General features: G+C 40.1%; 2 protein-coding genes across 2 annotated transcripts in view; both read left to right on the forward strand.

Moving 5' to 3' along the window:
• AAK1 (AP2 associated kinase 1) overlaps positions 1-13411 on the forward strand; it is a 186188-nt gene extending 172777 nt beyond the window's left edge. The window contains 5 exon segments of the mRNA XM_049785043.1: positions 5667-5768; positions 6484-6585; positions 8447-8557; positions 10929-11039; positions 11923-13411. Coding sequence (XP_049641000.1) covers positions 5667-5768; positions 6484-6585; positions 8447-8557; positions 10929-11039; positions 11923-12017 — 521 coding nt within the window. The 3' untranslated portion in view covers positions 12018-13411.
• Positions 13412-19360: 5949 nt separating this feature from the next.
• LOC126024642 (uncharacterized protein FLJ45252-like) lies at positions 19361-24040 on the forward strand. The gene is made up of 2 exons (XM_049785083.1): positions 19361-21176; positions 22017-24040. Exon 2 carries the CDS (start codon positions 22127-22129, stop codon positions 23147-23149), a length of 1023 nt encoding a protein of 340 aa, XP_049641040.1. The 5' UTR covers positions 19361-21176; positions 22017-22126; the 3' UTR covers positions 23150-24040.
• Positions 24041-25026: the final 986 nt, after the last annotated feature.

Below are 25026 nucleotides of genomic sequence, written 5' to 3' on the forward strand. Positions count from 1 at the left end.
ATCTTTTCTATTATAATTAAGATCATCAGTGGTTTTGGACACCCCATAGTGTTCTACTTAAATAATTATCTTTTTATGTGTCAAGCATTTAGACATATACATACATATACAGACAGACAGACATACATACATATATATACACCGTATTTTCCGGCGTGTAAGCGACTTTTGAAACAAAAAAAAGTCACCTGAAAATCGGGGGGTCATCTTATACGCCGAGTATATCTCGAAAATGTTTCAACTATGCCGCTAAACAAAAATTGCTCTGAATATTGCCACAAAACAAATTTTCCAACTCGAATCCTGCACCAATCACTGCAAGGCTGTTCGGAGCCACCTCTCTAACTCAGCCAATCCAAGCAGGCTTTTTATGCATTGCAAATAGACAATGTTCTGGACCCGAATCTACACTGTCAAAAGCCTGCTCAGATTGGCCAGAGTCAGAGAGGAAGTCCTATTACAGTAGAACCTTTGAACCTTTGCTTGTTGTGATGGCCTCACTGTGGTACATGAGCACAGGAACACATGCAGCACCATGCAGCACAGGGACGTCTGTCTGATACAGCGAATATAGGCCTAAACCTATGTTTTACTGCAAAATTAGGGGGTCGTTCTTATACGCCCAGTTGTCTTATAATGCCAGCAAATACGGTACATACATACATACACCACACACGCTGTTAGGTTCTGATAAATAACATCACTTAATCTGACAATATATTGAAGTAGTACTTTATTTACATGTGATAAAAAAAATGATGCTTAGAAAAGATCATTGACTTAGCTAACTTAAAATGTTTTTTAGGAGGAAGAAACCATTACAAAATTAGGAACTGGGTCTCATAACTATGTCAGTTTGTTGTAGTTGAGGATTTGTATAGTTTAGGCAGAATGATCTCAGAAATATTTTTGTTTGCTTGTTTGTAATTTTTGGGGGCCATAACAGTCATTGCTCAAGGGTTACTTCGGCTCTGTGCTAGGAAATCATTCCTGGCAGGTTTGGAAGATCATATGGAATGCTGGAATGAACCTGGGTTGGTCGCGTGGAAGACAAATGCCCTACCTGATGTGCTGTTGCTCTAGCCCAGATCCCCTGAAAGTTTTGCTATCACTTCCACAAAATCTAATTCCCATGATTTGTGTACAATTATAAAATGTTGTTCAGAATTGGGATTACTCTAGCAGTAGGTGCTGGGGAAGAAAGGCTGGTTAAAGTAAGATGAGAACTAGTCACTTGGTGACTAAAAATATTCAGTAACTTTATTTCTACAGACATATTAATACTTTGTAGCCATTTTACAACATTCTGGCGGGGGGATTGAATTAAAAAAAAAGTTGGGTATTTTTAAAGTTAAATTATCTTCATGGGGCTGGCGTGGTGGCGCAGGCACCTGTGCATGCGCTAACCTAGGATGGAGACCACGGTTCTATCCCCCAGCATCTCATATGGTCCCCAAGCCAAGAGTGATTTCTGAGCGTATAGCCAGGAATAACCCCCTGAGTGTCACGGGGTGGTGACCCCCCAAAAAATATGTTTAGATGCCACCAGTGAGTTGAGCATGAACAAGGTTTTGGTTCAGAAAGATTTTGTTTTGTTGGGTTTTGGTAATATATCTTTTTTTTTTTTTTTTTTTAGCTTTTTGGGTCACACCCCAGTGGTGCTCAGGGGTTACTCCTGGCTGTCTGCTCAGAAATAGCTCCTGGCAGGCACGGGGGACCATATGGGACACCGGGATTTGAACCAACCCACCTTTGGTCCTGGATCGGCTGCTTGCAAGGCAAACACCGCTGTGCTATCTCTCCGGTGGTTTGGTATATATTCTATGTGTAAATTATATATGGATCAGATAATGTGCTTATAGCAGTGTTACTCTAATGTGGTCTTGTACGAAGTTACTGTACCCACCATTATTTGGAGGCTATTCAGGTTGCTTCGAGAGAACCAGGTGGTATCAGTGATGTAACCCAAGTTCCCTCTTGCAAAGCATGCTCACAGTGCTTTGAGCCATTGTCTTGGCCTGGTCTAAGATTTTACACTAAATTAAAACTGTTTTATGGGGCCAGAGACATAGCTCAGTCAAGCGATGTCTATGCTTTGCATGCAGTAAGCTATGGATTTCAATTTGTGGCTCTACATAATCCCCCCAAGTACTGCCAAAAAGGACCTATGAGGCACATAACCAGTAGTAGCTCCTGAACAATGCCAGATATGCCTCCCAAAATTAAAAAAACAAAACAGTAACAACAGAAAAAAACCCTGCAAAGGCAAAACAAGTAGTTTGGAATCTATTTAATCCATTGTTTCTCAGGATTACAAATTATTAAAAGTTTTATTTTATTAAATTTATTAAATAAAAATTTTATTAAAATTTACTAAAAGTAAATTAAATAAATCAAATAATTACTTTTTTTGGGGGGGTACACCCAGCAGCGCTCAGGGGTTACGCGTTGCTCTATGCTCTGAAATTGCCGGAGAGATAGCACAGCGGTGTTTGCCTTGCAAGCAGCCGATCCAGGACCAAAGGTGGTTGGTTCGAATCCCAGTGTCCCATATGGTCTCCCATGCCTGCCAGGAGCTATTTCTGAGCAGACAGCCAGGAGTAACCCCTGAGCACCGCCGGTTGTGACCCCCCCCCCCCCAAAAAAAAAAAGAAATCACCGATAGCAGGCACAGAGGACCATATGGGATGCCGGGATTCGAACTACTGTCCTTCTGCATGAAAGGCAAATGCCTTAACTCCATGCTATCTCTCCGGCCCCAATAATTACATTTTTTAAGTGAAAGTTTATTTGGGAGAAAAAAAACTATTCAGAATAATAAAATAAATAGGCATTTGGGAAATACCGTTTTATTTTTGTAAGTGTGCAGAAAGTTGTCAGATACTATAAAACAGGGTTAGCACCCTGTTTATTTCCCTGTCATTGAAAACTTCATTTTTTTCTCCTTCCTTCAGTAGAAAACAGGTATAAAATAAGTATTAAGAAGATGAAGAGAGATTAAGGTACTTGCTATGCTTGTGGCCAGTTTTATATTCCTCAGCTCTCCATATGGTTCCCCTGAGCAACATTAAGAGTGACCTCTGAAGGCCCTGAGAGATAGCACAGCGGTGTTTGCCTTGCAAGCAGCCGAACCAGGACCAAAGGTGGTTGGTTCGAATCTCGGTGTCCCATATGGTCCCCCCGTGCCTGCCAGGAGCTATTTCTAAGCAGACAGCCAGGAGTAACCCCTGAGCACCACTGGGTGTGGCCCAAAAACCAAAAACCAAAAAAAAAAAAAAAAGAGTGACCTCTGAAACAAGGGGCCAGGAATAAATCCTAAGTGTGACCCATATTACTTTCCCAAATTTTTTAGGTAAGAAATTCATCATGGGACCAGCAAGATAGCATGGAGGTAAGGCGTTTGCCTTCCATGCAGAAGGACGGTGGTTTGAATCCTGGCATCCCATATGGTCCCTCGTGCCTGCCAGGGGCGATTTTTGAGCGTAGAGCCAGGAGTAATCCCTGAGTGCTGCCAGGTGTGACCCTCCCAAAAAATGAAAAATTTATCATATGGTAATTTCGATCATTTATATACTATGTATTTCAAAAACTGCTAAATTGATTTCAAATATAAAAACGGCTTTTCCTGGCCTGGAGAGATAGCACAGCAGCATTTGCCTTTCAAGCAGCTGATCCAGGACCAAAGGTGGATGGTTCGAATCCTGGTGTCCCATATGGTCTCCCTATGCCTGCCAGGAGCTATTTCTGAGCAGACAGCCAGGAGTAACCCCTGAGCACCCGCCGGGTGAGGCCCAAAAATAAAAACAAAACAAAACAAAACAAAAAGAAAAAAAAAAAAAAAGAAGGGCCCAGAGAATAGCACAGCGCGTTTGCCTTGCAAGCAGCCGATCCAGGACCAAAGGTGGTTGGTTCGAATTCCGGTGTCCCGTATGGTCCCCCATACCTGCCAGGAGCTATTTCTGAGCAGACAGCCAGGAGTAACCCCTGAGCAACGCTGGGTGTGGCCCAAAAACCAAAAAAAAAAAAAAAAAAAAAAAAAGGCTTTTCCTGCAGTGTGTGAATTGCTCCAAAGCATGTGTGTGTGTGTGTGTGTGTGTGTGTGTGTGTGTGTGTGTGTGTGTGTGGTGTGTGTGTGTGTGTGTGTGTGTATATATATATATATATATATATATATATATATATATATATATATATATATATATATATCCTGGTTAGTTTTTCAACTTCAAATAAGTTTATTGACACAGAAACAACACATTTGTCTTCCTGGCACCCCACCTCCCACTCCCATCTTGTTCTCTCCCATTTTCTCCTGCTTAGAACATGCTGGTGACAGTGGAAAAGGCAGGCTACCTGTGCACACTCCACCCCTGACCCTGTGGTTTGGGATCTCAGGTACTAACTCCTCAGAACCTGGTGAGGGAGCTTGCACTTAACAGGCAGAGGCTTCCAGTCCTGAAGTACAGGTTCCATGTTGGCCACAGGCTCTTCCTCTTTCCTCTATGATCCTAGGCAGGAGAGATTTTGGGGCCTGAGCCTGTAGCCAAGATCATGGTACATTTGACAACTGGGGTTTTGCTAGTGTTTCTAAGGTCTAGGCAGCCCCCCAGAAGTCCTGGTGGTGGGAGTGAACTTTAGAATTATATTACAGGGCTCTAGTGGCAGATTAAAAAGTGATTGTTGAGGGGTCAGAATGATAGCACAGTGATTATTGTGCTTGTCTTGCACATTGGCCAAGCATGATTCAATCCTGAGCATCCCATGTGTTCCCTTGAGCATTGTTAATAGTGATTCCTGAATGCAGAACAAAGAGTAATCCCTGAGCACTGCCATGTGTGGCCCCAAAACAAAACAAAACAAAAAGTGATTGTTAAGGTTAATGGATTATTCAAGTTTAGATGGTGTTTAATTGATTCTCTTGTTGAGTCATAAGTCATTTATAATATAAGTTCAAAAAGCAGGTTCAAGACTAAGCACAGGGAGAAATATGAGTACACAGAGTTGTTCACAAATGTTTATATCAGCTCCTATTCTACAGCTAAAATTGGAACTAGTGTTCATCAACTGAAGGAATCAATTCTGTTACATTCATAAAAGATAACACTGCTCAACAATAAACCAAAACAAGTTACAAATATGTCAAAAGCACCATGTTAAGTGAAGGGTAGTAGAAAGAAAATGCACTTATTATATGAATCTGTTTATAGAAAATTCTAGAAAAGGCAAAGCTATAAAGAGAAAATTGTTGAGTGGGTCTCGGGTTTAGAGGATGACTTTGACAGGTACCTTTTTTTGAGATGATGAATATATACTACATTAATCTGTGCAGCCTCTCTGGTGAATATATACATATATTTGTAGGAATTCTTCAAATTGAACACTTGAAATTGGTGGTTTTCATTCCATGTAAATTATACCTGAAATTTAAAACAAATAAACCTAGGGTAGCTTCTTGAATGCCTTACAAAATAACTACTTCAGTGGGGGAAATGATAATTTTAAAATTATAGACTTTAAAAGCCCATTTTAAACAAAATACTAATATTTTTATGATGGATCTATGCAAATTTTTGACCTCTAAAATGTGTTTATATCAAAAAAGTAATCATCATGCTTTAATATCTCATTGCATTTTTGCTTTCTTTTTACCTCTCTGCCCAACCTAGAAAAACTAATTGAGGGACTCAAATCTCCTGATACTTCTCTTCTGCTCCCCGACCTCTTGCCTATGACAGATCCTTTTGGTAGCACTTCCGATGCTGTAATCGGTAAAGTCATCATATGTTTCTTCAGTCATGCATGATCTTTATGTTCTTTTTCAAATAATAGATTCCCTAGGAAATTTCCCTTTTGAGGAGCAGCAATGCTACAAGGCTTCCTGGTGTTGCAACAGTGCCTTGTACCAATCCAAAAACCCAACACTTTTTAATCGTGTTTGTTAATAACCCCAAATGCACCTCTGGAAGGCAGTGTTTTCCACTACCTTCCAGAGGTCCAACACTGTTTATTTTGCTTTTCTTGATATTCTGAGATTCCCAGGAGAATTTAAGGTAATTGCTCTGTGGGATGGGCTTTTTAGTTGGAGTAGTGGCCTTTGTAAGGCACCAAGGATGTCTACCCCCAAGTTTATGTCTTAAGGAAAGCAAAATTACGAGGAGATATTTAAGCGACCTTTCAGCCCTGTGTCTTTTTTTGGAGCTTTGCTGGGAGGTTCACATTCTGTTTTCACCTTTGAAAACAGAATCACAAGACAAGCCTCTGGTTTAGATGGCACATGCATGCTCAGCGGGTGAGGCCCTGACACTCAGAGCGGCGGGACATGAAGTATCTTTACTGACTTTCCTTCTCCCCCTGAGACTGGTGTTTAGAAATCAGCAGTCAGAAACTCTTTCCAGAATTGTCTAAGGGACCTTCTGACTCCCTCTCCCTTACCTTTGCTCTCCTTTCTTCACGCTCTGCTCGGTTCACGCTGGGTTACAAAAGAAAAAGCTGATATTGCTGTTGAGAGTCTCATACCAGGACTGGAGCCTCCAGTGCCCCAGCGCCTCCCATCTCAGACGGAATCTGTGACCTCGAACCGGACAGGTCAGTTGGGGGTTCTTGGCAAGCCACATGGATTGGTCAGTGTGGTGAGCCCCTCCCCGCTCCAGGCTAGTCTTTCCACTGTGTGGAGGATTCCTGGGTAAGCTTGCTTTACAGCCAGAACAAGTTAGTTCTCTGTCCGATGGGGACTTTGTATTGGTACAGTCTGGCTTCTAGGTATGAAGTGTTTCCTCCCCAGAGACAGAGTACTCTTTCAAACCGTGCTCTTTATGAAGTGAAATTTCCTGTTTCTTTATTTAAAATTCTTTCCTTGGTGGCTGTCTGGCTCTCTCTCTCGCTCTCTCTCCCTCCCCTCTTCTCACTCTTCTCTCTCTCTCTCTCTCTCTCTCCTCTCTCATCTCTCTCTCTCTCTCTCTCACACACACACACACACACACACACACACACACACACACACACACACACCACACCACACACACACCACACACCACCCTGGTGGCTGCCCTCTCTCTCTTTCTCTCTCTCTCTCTCACACACACACCAGGCTCTCTCTCTCTCTCTCTCTCTCTCTCTCTCTCTCTCACACACACACACACACACACTATTAAGTAGCAAAGTTGAAATCTTCCCAGGGTACGGTATTGCTTCCACCTTTATTTCTAGATTCCCTTGATGAGTACCTAGAAGTACAGGTTGGATAACCTTTACTTTTATTAATTCTATAATGATTAAAGCCTCTGAATTTCTAATTTGGGACAGAAACAATAGAAAGTCTAGAAAGTATGAAAACATAAAATCCTTCCTGCCAGAGTGATACATTGTGTAGGAGGTAAAACACTTGCCTGGCATACAGCTCACCACACTTTGAGCTCTGGCATCACATATGGCTCCCCAATTACAGCCTAAAGTGATCCCCGAGCATAGAGATAGATGTATAGATGTAAGCCCTGAACACTACTTGATATAGATCTCTCCCCCAAAATATAAAAAAATAAGTAAATAGGATCATCCAGGGTTTTATAAAGAACATAGAAGACAATGCAGTTTGTTTGTTTGTTTGTTTTTTGTTTTGGGGGCCATACCTGGAAGTGCTTAGGGGTTACTCCTGATTCTGTGCTCAAAAGTTACTCTTGGCATGTTTCGAGGACCATAAGGATGCTGGGCCTTGAACCTGGGTCAGCTATGTGCAAAGGCAAATGCCCTACCTACTGTGCTGTCACTCTGGCCACCACAATACAGTTTTTTTTTTTTTTTTACAATACAGTTTCTTCTCCTGATGAATATTAACTAGAAAACTTACCAGAAAACAAATCGTGTTAAAATGCTAGAGGTCTGAATATTGCCTTTCCTCTGTGCTTAAAAGCAAACTAAGTATGTGAAGGAACAACTTAGATTTAAAGAATATTATCAAGAGACAAATTTATTCTGCATTGTAGATTCTGCATTGTAGGGGACTTTGGTCGAGTTCTAGAAACTACTGATTAATCACACCATATTCTGCAAATATGCCAGGGACAGGGCTATCATTACGCATAACTTGTTTTCCATGAACATACAAAAGTTTAAGTGGAACTCTTTAACTGTGATTCCTTTCCCCTTACTCACAAAGGGAAACTGAGTTGTTAAAGTTTTATTGGTATCCAGGTACATTCCAGCAATGTTGAACTCAAAATTCAATCATATTTGTGTATTAATATAAGATCAATATTAAAATAGATGTATCTATAGATGGAAATCCAGAAGAATATTAATGCATTTCTCTTGGTTTTTCTTTCTCTCGCTGTGACTTGTTTGTATAATATAAATATGCAGTAGCTCAAAGGCTAAGATCTAATCTTGTGATATTGTTGTATGTGCCATTTAATGCCGTCCTTGACCTGGGATGCTGTCAATCTGGACTCAGATTCTCTCACCGGGGAAGATTCCCTGATTGATTGTTCTCTGCTTTCTAATCCTACCACTGATCTTCTGGAAGAGTTTGCCCCCATAGCAATCTCTGCTCCAGCCCATCAAGGTAAATGCTTTCCTCTTCTGTGACCTACATGTATCATTACAAGAGATTTGAACAACTCCAGAGAATTTTCTTACCAGATTCTTTGCTAATGAAAAATTATTTAACCACCTTTTTATGTGGAAAATTTGAGTTGTTACTTTTATCCTTGGGTTATATTTCCTCTGAGAATTCTTTTTGTTCCGTTTTGCTTTTGCACTACACAAGGTAGTACTTGGGGTTCACTTTTCTGGTGCTTGGAGAGTCATGTAGTGCTAGGGATCAAGCCTGTTGCTCTCACTGTGAAGTACAGCCTCCAGCCCTTTGAGCTATCTCTCTGGCTCCCATTAAGAATCTTTAATAAAGGGTGCCCGAGAAAGCACAACAGGTAGGGCATTTGCCTTGCACACAACCAGGTTCAATCCCTAGCATCACATATGGTCCCCCAAATCTCCAGAAGTGATTTCTGAGTGTGTAGAGCCAGGAATAATGCTTGAGTGCCACCAGGTATGGTCTTTAATAAGGGCCAAGATCATTCAAAGGACTGGAACATATGTATGACATGTGGAAGTCCTGGATTCAAATCCTACCATGACATAATCCCCATAAACTCTAACAGTGTAGTGACACTAGTAGCCCTAGGCTCCCTGAGCATTGAATCTTTAGTAGAGTTTAGAGCACAGGTTGTTTGTGTTGTGCTTTCTGGCAGTCACCTGGAGTGCAGCTATTTTGTTATCTTTGGTTTTTTTTTTTTTTTTTTTGGTTTTTGGGTCACACCCGGCAGTGCTCAGGGGTTACTCCTGGCTGTCTGCTCAGAAATAGCTCCTGGCAGGCACGGGGGACCATATGGAACACCGGATTTGAACCAACCACCTTTGGTCCTGGATCGGCTGCTTGCAAGGCAAACACCACTGTGCTATCTCTCCGGGCCCATATTTTGTTATCTTATTTAAAGCCAGAGTTGGGGCTATCGCCATAGCACAGCAGTAGGGCGTTTTTACCTTGCACACAGAAGATCCAGGATGGACTTTGGTTCATCCCCCAGTATCCTGTATGGTCCTCTGAGCCAGGAGCAATTTCTGAACACATAGCCAGGAGTAACCCTTGAGCATCACAGGGTATGGCCCAAAAAAAAAAAAAAAAGCCAGAGTTTCATGTCTTGGCAATCAGTTCAAGTCAGTGCTTAAGTTATTCACTAGCTTATAATATCAGTCTTGTTGGCCTTAGAGCTAAAAATTGTTTCATCAAATCTGACTTACAGTTTTTAGTTCGTGATTGCTAGAGTAAACAAGCAGACTTCATTCCTCAGAAGTTAGTCCTTGAAAATTAAACTTGTGAATGTTGCAGATTTTAACCTTGAAGTCATGACTGAGGATTGGATTTCTCTGCCTCATCAACTATATTTTGGATTAATAGTGGTTGGAAAGTCGGCTGTCTAGAGAGTTTGTGACAGCTGGGTACAGTGCCTGGCTTACTGTACATAGGCACTTGTTGCTCTGTTCTTGCTAGTCAGAGTGATTTTCTGGAGGGTGTAAGAATGCAGAGTAGGAAAGCCTATCTAAGGGAAATTTGAGAAGGAACCCTCTCAGAGATGACTAAAAATCTTTTGTGGTTTGCAGTGGTAATGGCGAAGTTGTTTTTGCCTCCAGTGGCATTAAAATGATTATGTTTTGTCAAGTATATTAAGGGGAAAATACCTGTTTAGCCAATTATGTCTGGCAGGAATATGCCAGCAGTAATGTGTAATTACAGAGAAGCAATACTTAAAAAAATAGGTACTCAGCTAGCACTTGCTGGTTGGTAGACTTTAATTAGAATGGAGAAGAATTCTGTCAGACTTCAGTTTGAAATCTAGTGCCTGTGATCTTAGGACCCAGTGATCTCAGAGGCATCTGGGTTTATTGGAAGTTCTTGTTCAGAGAAGTGACATCTTTCTAAAATGTTCTGTTTGCTTCATATATAGTAATTACTTTATAAAAAGCAACTGATTATTTCCCTATTCTCCCTGATTTTTTAATTTTGTGAATATTATTTATCAGGGCCTTTGCTCAAAATAGAATAAAAATAGAATAAAATTGACTTTCATGGATTACTCCATTAGAGAATCCTCACAGTTACTATTGTCAGTTGTCTTACCGCCTGTGTATCTTGCTTTCAGTAACCCCCTCCCTAGTCATTTATAGTCCAAAAATGCCAGCTCTAAAAACATTTTCTTTCTGTTTTCCTAAATTTTCCAGTTTTGCTGCTTTTATATCAAGTCACAAAAATATGCAATTACACCTTTAAAAAAACTTCATGATTGTACATTTGGAACTCTGGTGCTTCTTTCTTATTCTCTGATTTGCTAATCTCTCCTTCTATTGTTTCTGCCTATGTACTTGCATTCTGTATTAAGCTGCAGAAGATAGTAATCTCATCTCAGGTTTTGATATCCCTGAGGGCTCGGACAAGGTGGCAGAAGATGAGTTTGATCCTATTCCTGTATTGATAACCAAAAACCCACAAGGTAAGAAAGAGAACGGGGAAAACAGATGAGCTTGACATCAGTTTTCATAAAATTAGTAATGTACCTAATCTACAAGGGTGTGGAGGCATCAATATTTAATGAAGAAATTAGAGATACTGGACAGCTCTCTGAGCACAGGAAAAGAGAGACTGATACAGCTAAAATATTGATTTAGATATTGGAAGGCTTTCCTATGGGGTTTATTAGAACAGAAATTAGCTTTGACTAAAGCTGTTTTTTTTTATGAAGTATCAAGAAAATAGTGTTCTTAAATCAATGAAAAACTGAAGGCATAGGTATTGGAAGAGTGTTAAATATTTTTTAAATCATGATTATTACAATCTGTATGAAATATTTTCCCCAAATAGATAAATTGTGGTGCTTTTATAACATTTGCATCTTTTGGACAATTGTGGGCATACTTTTTTCCAATAATGGTTTAAAACCATTCAAACTTGCCTGAGCAGTTGTAGGACTACCTATCTGTATTTTAAAAGGTTTTTTTTATTAATCATAGTGAACTGAAAATCTTCCCCAAAGCAAAATGACAGATTTGTTTTCTTTTACTCGTTTGAGGAAATAACTCAGTGTTACCAGGAAGCTAGTTTATAGTCAGCATTTCAGATCTAAAACGTAGGAATTTGAAAATAACATCCTCTTCTCAGGGGCCCTGCCTTAGTTAGTATGCACTCAGTGTTTGAACTTTGGGGGTGGTGGTGGTGGAAAGCTAACTGATAAATGTAAGAACCAACATGTAAGAGTTTGCATATTGTAAATTGTTGCTTCTCTAGGGGATTGTTTGTTTTATCTCCTTTGCTTGCTCTGCACATCTAAACCTTAACCCTCTGTGTTTTGTACTGAATTCCTATCTCTCCGCTTCCAGGTGGGCATTCTAGAAACAGCAGTGGGAGCTCTGAGTCCAGTCTTCCCAACCTAGCCAGGTCTTTACTGCTGGTGGATCAGCTCATAGACCTGTAGCCTCACGTGACCCAGTAGCAGATGCAGTTCTGTAACCTTCATACCGTAATACACATTTTCATTACGGAATTATCAGAAAAAAATGATTTAAAAATCTGCAAATAAGGGGCCCTCTAACCCTTATCTCCTACCCCTTGCCTTCTCCTGTAGAAATGATAAGGAAAGAAAATCACTATGGCCCTCCAGATATTTCTTGGCCAGTCCTCCTGTTAGTTTACTGTGTTTTCCATTACCCTTCTTCAATAGCATTATCTTAAATCAAGCGCTAGATGCCATGAGCTTCACCTCTGCTGGAATCAACTCCACCAAAAGCTTAACTGTAACTAAAACTAGTGAATTGACCATTGTCTCATTCTTGCTAGGAATGGCCTCCCTAATCAGTCCTGCCTACCCTAGTCTCCTTTGGCCAGATGCTGATGAATGTATTTCTCTGTTTTTGCTTATATCCTGTTGCATTATCATCAGGACGTGGCTTCTTCAGTTGGTCTTAACTCTAGGCAGTAGCCTGGAGCTAGGTGGGTGGTTTAAGAGAGGGTAAAACGTGACTGATGGTATATATTTGAAAGGAGAAATGGAGCCCAGCTGTAGCGAACCAAACTTTGACCTTGACTTAGCCAAGGGATATTACGCCCCATGCAACCACCTGCCCAGCATTCGTCCAGCATTTTGGCTTCCATTGAACTGTGATTTCTCAGATCTGGAGACATGACTGCAAGTACTTGAGATCCCTGGATAAAATGTGTATATTATATAAATCCCAACTATTGCCATTCCTTTCATGTTAACTACCCCAAGCTGGGAACTCAGAATTAGACCAAAACAAGACAATGGTGGTAATATGATACCTTTTATTAGAAGACTTTTCACTGGGGGTGGGGGGGTGGATGGGAAAGGGGAAGGAATTGTAGCAGAAACAGATGTATTTTTCTTGTGATTTTTATTTTGAATCAAATATTGTAAATTGTGTATAAATGAAGACGCTGAATAGTTCTGTTTCCACTTGGCGTTTCAAGTCTGATATCAGGTGTCTGTACAGGGTTTTGAACTCTTTCCCTTGTATAACTACACAACGATCCTACAGTGTAACATATGGAATCATTTTGAGTAGACTTGTGTGTTGCTATACGCTTTCAGCAGGTCCTTTGTCTTGTAGAATAAGCATGTTGTTTATTTTCAGATAATTCGAAATAAGTGTGCTGACAAACTAGGCCCAATTTGACTGTGGCTACTTAACCTTTCTCGGATGTTTGAATTGAAAGCTGCAGCCAATGAAATTTGTCCACTGGTTTTCCTTGGCTTCTTAGATTAAAAAAATCAAACAGAGCATAGTTCCTTATTAAACTTAGTCTATTGTTCATAAAATAAATAAAGGACCCTGCACTGATGTGACAATATGCCTCATGGTCACCCCTCTCTATATGTACTTACTCACTGAAGTGTAATTTTTCTTTCTTACATGGAAAACAGTTTTATAAAAGTCACCCTTTTGAAGTGGTGGACATAGAGAACCCCATTGTTGTTCTCTTCCTTTAGTGTTATTTTCCGTGAGCAGAAGGGAAATTCTTAGTTGATCAGATTTGTACCAAAAAAAACCAAAACACTTCCAAGTCCATTTGCATACTTGTATCTCTATCTAAACACCTTTATTTCTTCTTCTTTACTATTTGCACTTTAGGGGGGTGGGTAAAGGAAAATTGAACAACAACCACTTGCAACACACTGCACTTGAGAGGTCATATTTTGACCCCTGCAATATGAGAGCAGATTTTGAAAAGCATCACTGATAAAATATAAGTCTCAAAGTCTTCCTTCTTACTTTAAATATTTCCTGTGCCAACTGGAACTAGATGAGCTAGGGAAAGTCTTCTCTTAGGATAATAGATCATTTCCAGAATTAAGGGAAACACAGGGGCCGGAGAGATAGCATGGAGGTAGGGCGTTTGCCTTGCATGCAGAAGGATGGTAGTTCTGGCATCCCATATGGTCCCCTGAGTCTGCCAGGAGTGATTTCTGAACGGAGAGCCAGGAGTAACACCTGAGTGCTGCCGGGTGTGACCCAAAGACCAAAAAAAAAAAAAAAAAAAGGAAACATGACCATCTTGCAGAAGATTAAAAAAAAAAAAAGCCATGAACAATTTTTTCCATGCAATTGAATAGAAGTAAAATGGACTTGTTTACCCCTTTATGGACAGGAAAATTACTGAGTAGAATTGTATTCTTTCCTGCACACCAAAAGAATGTATTAACTAATGGAGAAAATATTTATTTTTAAAATAATATTTATGCCTATGTTTTCCATTTTAATTTTTTCATAAGTGTTAAAAATATAATGAAATATTTAGTTTCTTTAATTAAAACCATGAAACTACAGTTTAGAAAATAGTTGTCTCTAAATACATTGAGATATATCATCTAGTCTTCTTTCCCGATAAATCTAAATGGAGTTAGTTAATGAAATAGTAGCCAGATACTGGATAGAAGCTGGAGGAGAGATAATGACATGAGTTTATTGGGTTAATTCTTCAGCAGTAGTTCCTCAAAGGGGAAAGATACTTTTCTGTGATGGGATACAATTGAGCAATGTGTGCTGAGAGACTTGGTGTATAGCATTTTCCCCTTATTTGCTTGAGATGAGTGTGGTGTGCTGATAAGGTTTAGATCTATGAAACTAGTCATTGAGTTCCAAGAGGGATCCTCCAGATCCATTTCTACTCCATTTGCTTAACTTTTCAAGAGGTGGCCTGGGGAAAGGTGGTTAGAGAAGAGGTCCTTGAGAGGGGCCACCAGGAATTCCATTTTGACCATGGCCAGCCATGGCCAAGTTACACCTCATAGCAAATACTCCTTATTTATTTAAGGAAGTGTTTGGAATAGATCATCTTTAATATTTATAGAGTTTTTCAGTTAATAAATATATATTAACATATATATTATGCCTAGGAAGGACTATGAGGGATTTAGGTAATCCTGATGTTCTTCATTTATTTTCTTTAGTTCTTAGTATTATTGTAGCAGTATTCTGAGAATTTTTAGAGAGTTATAGTGGCTTTTACTAACCAAGTTACTCTTTCTAGATTAAGTGGGAGCTTAAATTATTGCAAAAGTTCAGATAAAGATTTTTCTTCTTTTACTCTCTCCCTCACGCCCCCCCACCCAACATGTTCTTTTGTTTTGAATTCTATTTTATAACTCCCTTAAAAAAACAACAGCAGATTTTAGATTTCTTCAGATACATAAGACTTCCTTAAAATGCATAATCAACGATCTGCCATTTTAAAAATTGGCAAATGTAAGCATATGCTCCTACTATTCTTTTGTTTCAACTATATGGCTATAACAGAAAACAATACAGAGCAGGCATTTCCCTCCTTTGCATATTTGGTCAACTAGATCATCAAATTTGAATCCCAATATTTTTTTAAAAACAGAGGCCCAGAGAAGATAAGGCTTAAATGGACTATTCTAAATCTGATTATGAATAATGAGTCCTTTAGCTGTCATATCCGAATTTTGACATTCAGCTGAGTGTTATTTCCTTCGAAGGCATCTGGTTTTACTTGGAACGCTAATACTTACTCTAATGATGCTGCCACTATTTAAGTTCCTTTTGAAACTCTTCTGCCTGGAAATAACATTAAGGAAATGATAAGGTATATGAAAATCATATGCATCTGAAAATATATTTTTATTTTCTCTTTTTGTTATATTTTTTCTATTTCTTATGGGTCTGAGTAATATTTAGTTGTTTTAAAAAATCCAAAATCACTCTCCTAAAATGAAAGCAGTTACTTTTTAAGATGATAGAAAGAATAATTGACAGAGCCCTGCGATGGAAAGTGGCAATGATTAGCCATAATTTCCTTATTGCTTTCAATAAGGGAATTTCTGTGATTTTAATCTCTTAAACATTATTGAAAACTGAAAAATACGGATTTAAAAATACCTCTGAAAGAGACTGTCACATATCTGATGTCACTTAATATTGGAGTTGGCTCTTCCTGAATTTGTATCACAGAACTAAAATTACCATTAATGAGAGCCAATCCAAGAAAAGACCTTGCTTTTCTCAGGATGAAATATCACTTTTGCTTTAAATATTTTTCCTACTGTTCCAACAGAAAATTGATCATTTTGCCTCAAACTAACATATACCAGATCAGGATCCTAACTTCCCTTTAACATTGCTGTGGGAAGAAGGAGACTTTGGGGTCTAATCTCAGAGTTGAGTTGAATAAATATACACTATAAGTACCTTGGACCAAAGCTAAGATCTCATGATATTTATCTATGTCTTATAGAGCCTTTATTTTCATGTTCTGTATATGATTATCATGATCCTTTAGCCACTAACTTAGAGCTTAGGGATAAAAATGACAGGATTGTCCACAGTATTGACTTAAGCAAATTAAAGACTGCTAGATAGAACTTAAAAATGCTCATGAGGATATTTAAAATGGAACCTTCATTGAAAGAGTCTAGATACTGCTAGAAAAGTTATATTTTTCTCTTTTGAGACTGTAATTTTGCTAATACAAAGTTAGCTGTTTTCTTCTCTACACTACTCATGTTTCTGAATTTGGATATGCTTGGGTTTCTTCCTTCAAAATGAATCCCAGATGGTTTCCAGTTCAGATCGACTGTAATAAGATACTATTTTGTTTCTCCTGGGTTTCTTTTTGCTGAGGTGGAGGCAGGAGGTTCTGTGGGTAATGCTGAACTTGTGCAGTTATCAAAATTGTGGTCGTTTCTAGGATGAAATATATTTCTTGGGGTTCCCACTTGGCTGTAGTTTCTTGCCCTTTTCCTGTCAGTAGCTCATTTTGCCATATTGCACAGCCCCTGTCACAGGAATGTCTATTTGTCCCAGGTCTTTTTTCCTATTGTCCCCATAAGAGAAAGCAAAGAGAGATCCATAGGCTATCTTATTCAGAATAAAAAAATGTGAAATTTGAACCTTGCTACACAATATTGTATAAAAAACAAACCTGTAAGCAAATTTCTTCTGTGAACGTACAAAGGAATAAAGACTTGTCTGTTCAAACAGGAGCATGACTGATGTTCAGAGATGTAACTAACTTAAGTAGTCACTATTTTCTTAAATTGAAAGCTCATTTTTGCCCAAAGCATTTAAACACATTGTAGAGTGACAAGAAGTACTTATTCAGAGGATAGTGCAGGAACACGAACAACACACTCAGGACATTTTATTGAGTCACAGCTACCCTGGTTTCACCTGACAGAGAGAGCAAAACTCTGTGAACCTATATTCACTATAACTAGAAACAGGTTATAAAAGGGACCCTTAATTTGCAGCTACCCTCTATAATTCATCTTTACTATGCCTAGGACAATTTGATTAAAGGTTTTTTAAATGTTTTGGCAGCAGCAGGTTTTGTTTTATTTGTTTGCTTGTTTTTTTGAAGACACTGCAGTGCTCAGGGTTTACTTCTGGATCTGTGAAGGAATTATTAAACTCGAGCTGGCTATGTGTAAGGCGAAACACCTTCCCCCCTGTAAGACCCTCTCTGGCCCCTAGAATAGCACTTTTTTTTTTTTTTGGCCACATTCGGTGACTCTCACGGTTACTCCTGGCAATGTGCTCAGAAATCACTTGTGGCTTGGGGATCATAGGGACGCTAGGGGACTGAAATTGCAGTCCATCCTAGGCTAGTGCTTTGAAAGGCAGACTGCTCCAGCTCCTGGAACAGCATTTTTTACTCAGAGCTCTCATTTGCTTGTCCCATTGGCTGGAGAGGCACCGCATCATTAGTGTGTGTTGGCTCCCATCAATTAATCCCTATATTCCTCCAGTCATGGAGTTTTAATGCAACTGTACAATATATGGTAGAACTTAAGCTTGATAATCCAAACAAAAATGTCATGCGAAGTTATTAGTATGGACATACTATTTCTTGATACCTCGATTTGGCTCCAAGAATATATGGATTTTGGGTGGTGCTGAATTTCTGGAGGTATATTTTTGGGAGGCCATACCCAATAGTGCTCAGGTGTTAATACTGTTAATCCCTGGCCCTGCACTCAGAAATCACTCGTGGCAGTCAAGAGACCATAATGAGATGCTGGGGATAGATCCCGGTCAGCCCAATTAACAAGGCAAATCCTATTCATGTTAACTATCTCTTCGGCTCCAGAATTTTTGGATTTCTTATGAAAAGATGTTTGCTGGGGCCTGAGAGGTGGCGCTAGAGGTAAGGTGTCTGCCTTGCAAGCGCTAGCCAAAAAAGACCATGGTTTGATCCCCCGGTGTCCCATATGGGTTCCCCCCAAGCCAGGGGCAATTTCTGAGAGCAACGTAGCCAGGAGTAACCCCTGAGCATCAAATGGGTGTGGCCCTTCCCCCCCCCCCCAAAAAAAAAGAAAAGAAAGAAAGATGTTTGCCTTTCTATTTCCTAACTCTGAGATTTCTTAATACTCCCCAAATCTACATTGCAGTTACTTTTTGATAAGCATTATGTCCTCAATATTCTCTGTGGTTGTTATCCAAGCTTTTGTTGTGGGGAATTAAAAATTCCAATTTTTTTGATATCTATTCAACATCTTTAGACTTTGATTTTTTTTTTTTAAAGCACACTGATGAGCTCTGCTCTTAATATTGGATAAAATTTCCAGAGTAAAACCTATTTTAAATCATTTAGCACTTTTGGTTGCTTTTAAAGTTAAAATAGTTAGTTGCCCAAGTTATTGTATACATTTTTGCAACTTTTTTTTTCCCTGAAGCACGTGAGCTCTATACTACATTATATGGAGCCTCAAAATAGACCAAAAATGGAATGATCCCTAGTTAGAATTGTCACATAGTCCAAGATCAGCTAGAGAAAGAAGAACTGTGTTTTCAGCTTCCTCATTGACATTGCATGTTACCATCAAAACAAAGAGAACCCATGAGGGAATTAGAATAAGATATGCTTCACAATAAGGAAAAAGACCTACTTGGCCTGGTCCCAAGGCTTAAGCCTCCTCCACAAAATCTCCCCCATGCTAGGAGTAACTTGACTGAGCTCTGAGGTCCGCAAGGCATCTTCCTTTCATGGGCATTGGTTACCAAAGAAACTAGGCCAAAGGGCAGATGAAATAGACAGCTAAAACCCTTCATTACTAGGTAAGCAGGAAACATGTTCTTTGACAAATACAAGCCTCGTACATCTCTGTGTTATATGAAAGATATTCAACCCTAAAAAATACTCATGTTTTTCCCTACTTGAACACAGTCTATTTCTCACCGCACCTACCCCCAAAAGGAGAAAAGTATAAGACGTCTAACTGCCAAACAACGATTTAATGTCTATCTTCTGTTTACTAGTTATTTAGAATCTTCGTCCTTCTCTTGACTACTTTGTTTCTTGTGCTGCCACCACCAAATTTCCTGAGAGGAAAGTGGATGTCTGCGCTTTCCCCATATTCCACCGGCATTCCTTTGGTCTCCAGAGTGCCAGTCTTGGAGAGTTGCACAGGGTGGTTGTTCTCTGCCTCGGTCACACAGCACTTCCTCTAAAAAGAATGGAAAGGTTGAGAGACTTGGCCATCTCAGGAGAATCCTTTAAATGTACTTTTCCAATCCTGCAAAGCAGATTCCTGCTGAAAGAGATCTGAAATAGGTCTGGCCTTGTTTTGAAGGACAGGAGACACGTTTTCCCTTCAAACTTGATGTTATAGTATCTTTGTGACTTTGTGAATTTTAAAAGTTGTTGGAATTTCAAGTATGATTTTCCCATCCCATCCCCCACCCAGGTCATAGATATGTTCTGAGTTGACAGATTTCCAGTTGACTTGATCAAGAACCCACTTTTTCACAATAATAATTTTGATAGGTTAAGCATGTTTCTCCATCCTGTCCAGCTCTGATGATGGCACCCCCTACTTGCTACTTTGCATTTCTTGAAATGTAATCTAACTACTGGCATCTAAGGTGCCCTGGTTCTGTAGGCAGCTGCTTTTTGGCAGGCTATACACATGAATTGGTTTGACGAATTAAATTAAATCCCCTCCCCAACACTTTAATGCTTCTGTCAAACTAGTGCTCATTTCATTATTTATTTATATAATGCCAGAGTTGGTCATTGGTTTGACTTAAAATTACCACTACTTTGTTCTCGTGAGATGTTTTCCTCTCCCATGGAACCAGCTTGAATAACTTCAACTTTTGAGATAGTTTTGGAAGACAAGAAATTGTGCCTTAGATTTGGCAACTGAAAACTCCGTTCAACTGCTGCTGTGTTAGAAAAGAGCCCAGAAGATCTTACCTACTGCTTTGCTTGGCAAATCTTATTTTGGAAAACTCTCCCTCCTGCACCCCCTGCCCCTGTTTCACTTTGTTTTCTCCTAGAATCACTGTGACAGATCTAATGCTTACCTGAAAGATTAGGATTATGTCTTCGCACAGATTTTGCAAGGGAGAAGGTGTTCTATTTATTTCCTTTCAGCAAACTAATAATTTATTAACCACCACATAGGTGTGTATATTAAAGATGTATTGCAAGGAAAAATGTATCCTCTTCAAAATCATATCTTCACATACTATTCAGAAGGCCTTTGGCATTAGTACAGAATTTAACTTAAAGACTCTTAATTTGGAATTCACTGAATGCATCCAGAGTATTAATGAATGAAATAAAATGAGGGGAAACCCACCTTTTTTTTGTTCTAAAAACAATATTTAAGGTCAGAACTGTCTAAAAGAAAAGCACTGCTAAAAAGTTATAGGATTCAGAGAAACATAGTATTTTTGTACAGTATCTTCTAAAATGTTCAGCTCTCTCTACATCTCTTTACAATGTAATGTCTCTAAAAGTGACTGGTTTCCCAATAAACTGATTTTGATGCTGCCTCTGTTGTGTGCTGCGTGCTTAATTCAAACGTAAAATGTTAGCAGGGGATAATTTTTTAACCGATGTTTCTATTAGCTAATGGTTAGGAGGGGAGAGAATAAGATGGGGAGGGGCTCGAGAGAACTCTAGACTCCCAATCATTGCACCTAGTTCTCAGACTGTGGTGGGTTGGGAAACCCAAGATGAAATTATTCCTCTTCCCCAACCACCCTCTCTCTGGATTCTTCTTGCTTAGTTACATATGCCTTTTTCCTGCCCTCTTGCTAACATGTGCCCAATGACATACTTCTAACCTGCTAATATTTCTTGGAAGGTAAGCTCTCTTGCATTCTGATAATTGTCTATTTGATTTTAAAGCCAGTGCAACCTGAGGCCCCTCTACCTAGAAATAGTTTAACCTATTAGAATTTGCAAATACTTCTGTAATTACCCATGCCATGTACTCCTACTGCTTAAAGAAATGTATAAAGGATTCATTTAAGCAGAGGAGAGCTTTGCTACCTTAGAAGATTGAAAACAATTCCAGGACAACTCCAGATGAAGGTGATCTGATACTTAGAAAGTGCCTTCAGCACTTGAAATTGGGGCACTCTTGCACTCTCTGAGCAGTGCTTATGATGTGCATCATCAAGTCAGTATGCATGTATCAAGCGACCCGACCACATTCTGCTGCTTCTCAAGGGGTAGGGAGCAGGTCTGTTCTCAGACACGGGCCGTGTGGAGCAGATGACCACAAGTTGGGCACTGAATTGAGTTTGTCCCCAGATGGCATTTCTACATAATCCAGACTTGTTGTGCTCTCTATGGAGATGAGTGGGTTTGTTTTCATTCCATCACAAGCCAGTGCCAGGTAGAGCAGGTGTCAGTGCCTGGCCCCGCAAGTAGGAGTATTCCCTAGTTCTGCTGAATGTCTGTATGCTTAACATCTTCATCGCCTTTCTTTCACATTGTGCTCTCATGTTCCAGTGATTGGTTGTGTTCCACTTTGTGTCAGTTTTCTTGCCTGACTTTTATTTTTCTGTTTGTCCCCTTCTCCGTGTTTCAACATCTTATCATTTGACCCCACAATGTCTCTGCCATGGATTGACCATTACATGTGCCAAGGAGAGTCGTGCTGACTCAGCCATTAATTCTGCATTTTGTGCTTTTCTAGGTCTCCAGAGAGAACCCAACCCCTGTCCTGTAATAACTGTAAAGCACTTTAAAGAATCAGCAAGCATTAAAGGCCTTGCCCTGTATCCAGACCCATCCAGAGTATCTGACATGAAAACCCAGAACAATTCTGAATCCGACTACTTGGCCCGAGATGACCCTTCAGGCAACAGCTCATTTCATAGCAGTGAAGAGGAAGGCACTGACCTAGAGGGGGACATGCTAGACTGCAGCGGCTCTCGACCTCTCCTCATGGAGTCTGAAGAAGAGGAGGAGAGCTGCAGGCCTCCTGTGCAGGGGAAGCCTGAAGGCATCACCCCATTCTCACATCCAGAAGTCTCCATTGAGTCAGCCAAGGGAGGCCAAGGTGACGGAAAGAATCAGTTCCTGACCCTCACACCACTCTCCACTGATGGGCTTGGTGAGCCTGATGTGTTTGCCACTGCTCCATTTAGGAGCACACGGATTCCAGCTGATGATATGGACATATTCTCCAAAGCCCCATTTGTCACCAAGGGCAGTGTGGCTGCTTCCCAGCCAGAGGAGGCCGATGTGTTTTTGCGAGCACCTTTTACCAAGAAGAAAAGTGTTGAGGAGTTTGGCATTGCCCAGAGCATCCCTCAAGAGCTGCTGGTGCAGGCCAGCCGCCTCAGCCAGACAGATGATGCCCCACTGCTGTCAGACCTTGAGAGAGCTGCGTTCACTGCAGCCCGAGCTCAGTATTCCGTGGCTGGCTTTGTCCAACCGTCTAATGTCCCCTCCCATTCCCACCAGACAGCAGACCATCTTGACAACATCTCTTCCCGGGGCCCCTCCTTAGAATCTGCAGGCCATCTGAATGACAGAAACAAAGGACCTCAGCCCCAGAAAGAAGCTGCATCAGGCCCTATGATGGGCAAACCATTCCTCCCCCAGTCTTTATCCAAATATTCCCGTCACTATAGCCCAGAAGATGAGCCAAGTCCAGAAGCCCAGCCCATTGCTGCCTACAAAATTGTCTCGCAAACCAACAAGCAGTCAATAGCTGGCTCTGTTTCCATCACATCCCTTTCTTCCCGGACTACGGAGCTGCCAGCTGCTGATCCTTTTGCTTTGGCACCCTTCCCTTCCAAATCAGGCAAGCAGAAACCTTAGGAGCAACACCTGAGCCTTAGTCCTCTGTTCCTACTCTGTCCTTAGTACCACTCCCAGCTGAGCCTTCCTTAGAAGAAGTAGATCAATTATTTTTAATACCCTGAATCAGAGCAAAACCTTGTCTGTCACAAACTCAGTTCTCTTTGGTTGAATCCCTTTCAGTTAAACTCATTTTTTGTTGTTTATATTGATTTTTAAACTTTTGGGCATTTCCATCTGCACCTTTATCCAGAATCCTTTCCTTCCTGCATTCCCCTCTCACCCCCACATAATGTTAAAATCCAGAAATACTTCAAACCCCAAAGGGGCTATTTTAATTCCTGAAGCTGTGTTAAGTCATGCCTATTGATGAATTAAGATTGATGAATCTAGGACTTGGTTTAAAACTTTGAAAAGGGGATGATGTGTCTGGAACAAAGTGCAAGGTTAAAGTCCTGCACATCACTAGGAGGTGTGTAATCCTGCAACTCTGAATCATTCCTGTAAAACCAGCAGTCTTGGAAGGATTCTCTGGGTTCATTTCTAAGTCTGTATTGGCAAGATTGGTCCTCGTACATGAGTGTCTGTGGGGTGCAGTGTATTTCAAATCCTTTCCTACAGATAACTGCAAACAGTTGTGATGTGTGTATTCATGTCTAATAGTGTTGAACCTTCCCTACATCCATGCTTTGAAAATCAGTCTGTGCACAGATGATGTGTGTCTGTGTCCACACATGAGTGTTCCCATGTTCACTTGCACTCATGCCTAGGGAGCCTTTTCCCGTTCAGTAAACCCTGTCCTACCATGCCTACCTCCACAATCACTCACTTACTGGCATTTATCTCATGACTTGAACCTGATTTTATTCAATGTGACAGCAAAAGTGAACTCATTGGAAGCTGTAGGAAAACCTTACTGAAAATGAGGATTCAAAGTAAATATTTTTCCTCTAGATTTTGTATTTAATATATTTCATATGCCTGGTCGTGAAAAAATTGATTACCCTTTTGCATTTTTCCCTCTATCCAGTATAGAAGAGCACCTCATTACAGTTCAATCCCACTGGCTCTGACTCATTTTAAGAAGTACTCAATAATCTTAGATCTGATCATGCTATATACCATCTTTATGGAATTAATCATAAGACCAGGTCCTAAACTAGATTTATTTGGTTTGTTTGTTTTTCAAACAAACCATCATTCTTTGTTGCCTCAAGGGAATTAAGTAGAAGACATGTAAATAAGTTTGGGGAAATGGAAGAGTTGAATCTGCTAGCCATGAAAAACCTCTATTCTCTTTACTTGTTAGAGTTGGCCAGATTAGAGGACTGATTTGTGTTCTTGAAGTGTCTTCTGTTTGTGGAAATATCTGACTTATTCCTACCTGTTTTCATACCCTTTATTATTAGTGCCTTAAACGGAAACTTCTCAATGAGAAGATTTCTGGCTGAGAAGTACCTCTTAATAAAAAGAGTTGCTGCACAGAGTTTCAATTTGAAAGCTGGCTGTGCTTTGTAACAAATGTTAATGATTTCTTCATTAGCTGGAAAAGTTGAGAAAGCTGCTTATCAAACCAGATTCATGATTTAAGAATTATTGGAAATACATCCAAGAATCAAGCCTGAATGCCAAACTGTAGTACACTTGGTGAGTTCTAGTTGTCTTTAAATTTGAAGTTCAGAGTTCTCAGGCTATAAAATGTAGCCTTTGTCTTCTCAAGATTTTTTTCACTTTTTTCTCTTTTGAATGTCCAGGTTAAAAAGTTAAAACTTAAGGGACTAGAGAGATAGTACAGCAGGTAGGGCATTAGCCTTGCATACTGCTGCCCCAGTTTCAGTCCCGGCATTCCATATGATCCCTTGAACACAGAATCAGGAGTAACCCCTGAGCAGTGCCTG

The sequence above is a fragment of the Suncus etruscus genome, chromosome 12 (genome assembly GCF_024139225.1).
Source record: "Suncus etruscus isolate mSunEtr1 chromosome 12, mSunEtr1.pri.cur, whole genome shotgun sequence".
Classification (NCBI taxonomy): Eukaryota; Metazoa; Chordata; class Mammalia; order Eulipotyphla; family Soricidae; genus Suncus; species Suncus etruscus.

What these genes read in the sequence shown, in the direction of transcription:
- LOC126024642 (XM_049785083.1), top strand. Translation starts at nt 22,127, where the DNA reads ATGAAAACCCAGAACAATTCTGAATCCGACTACTTGGCCCGAGATGAC.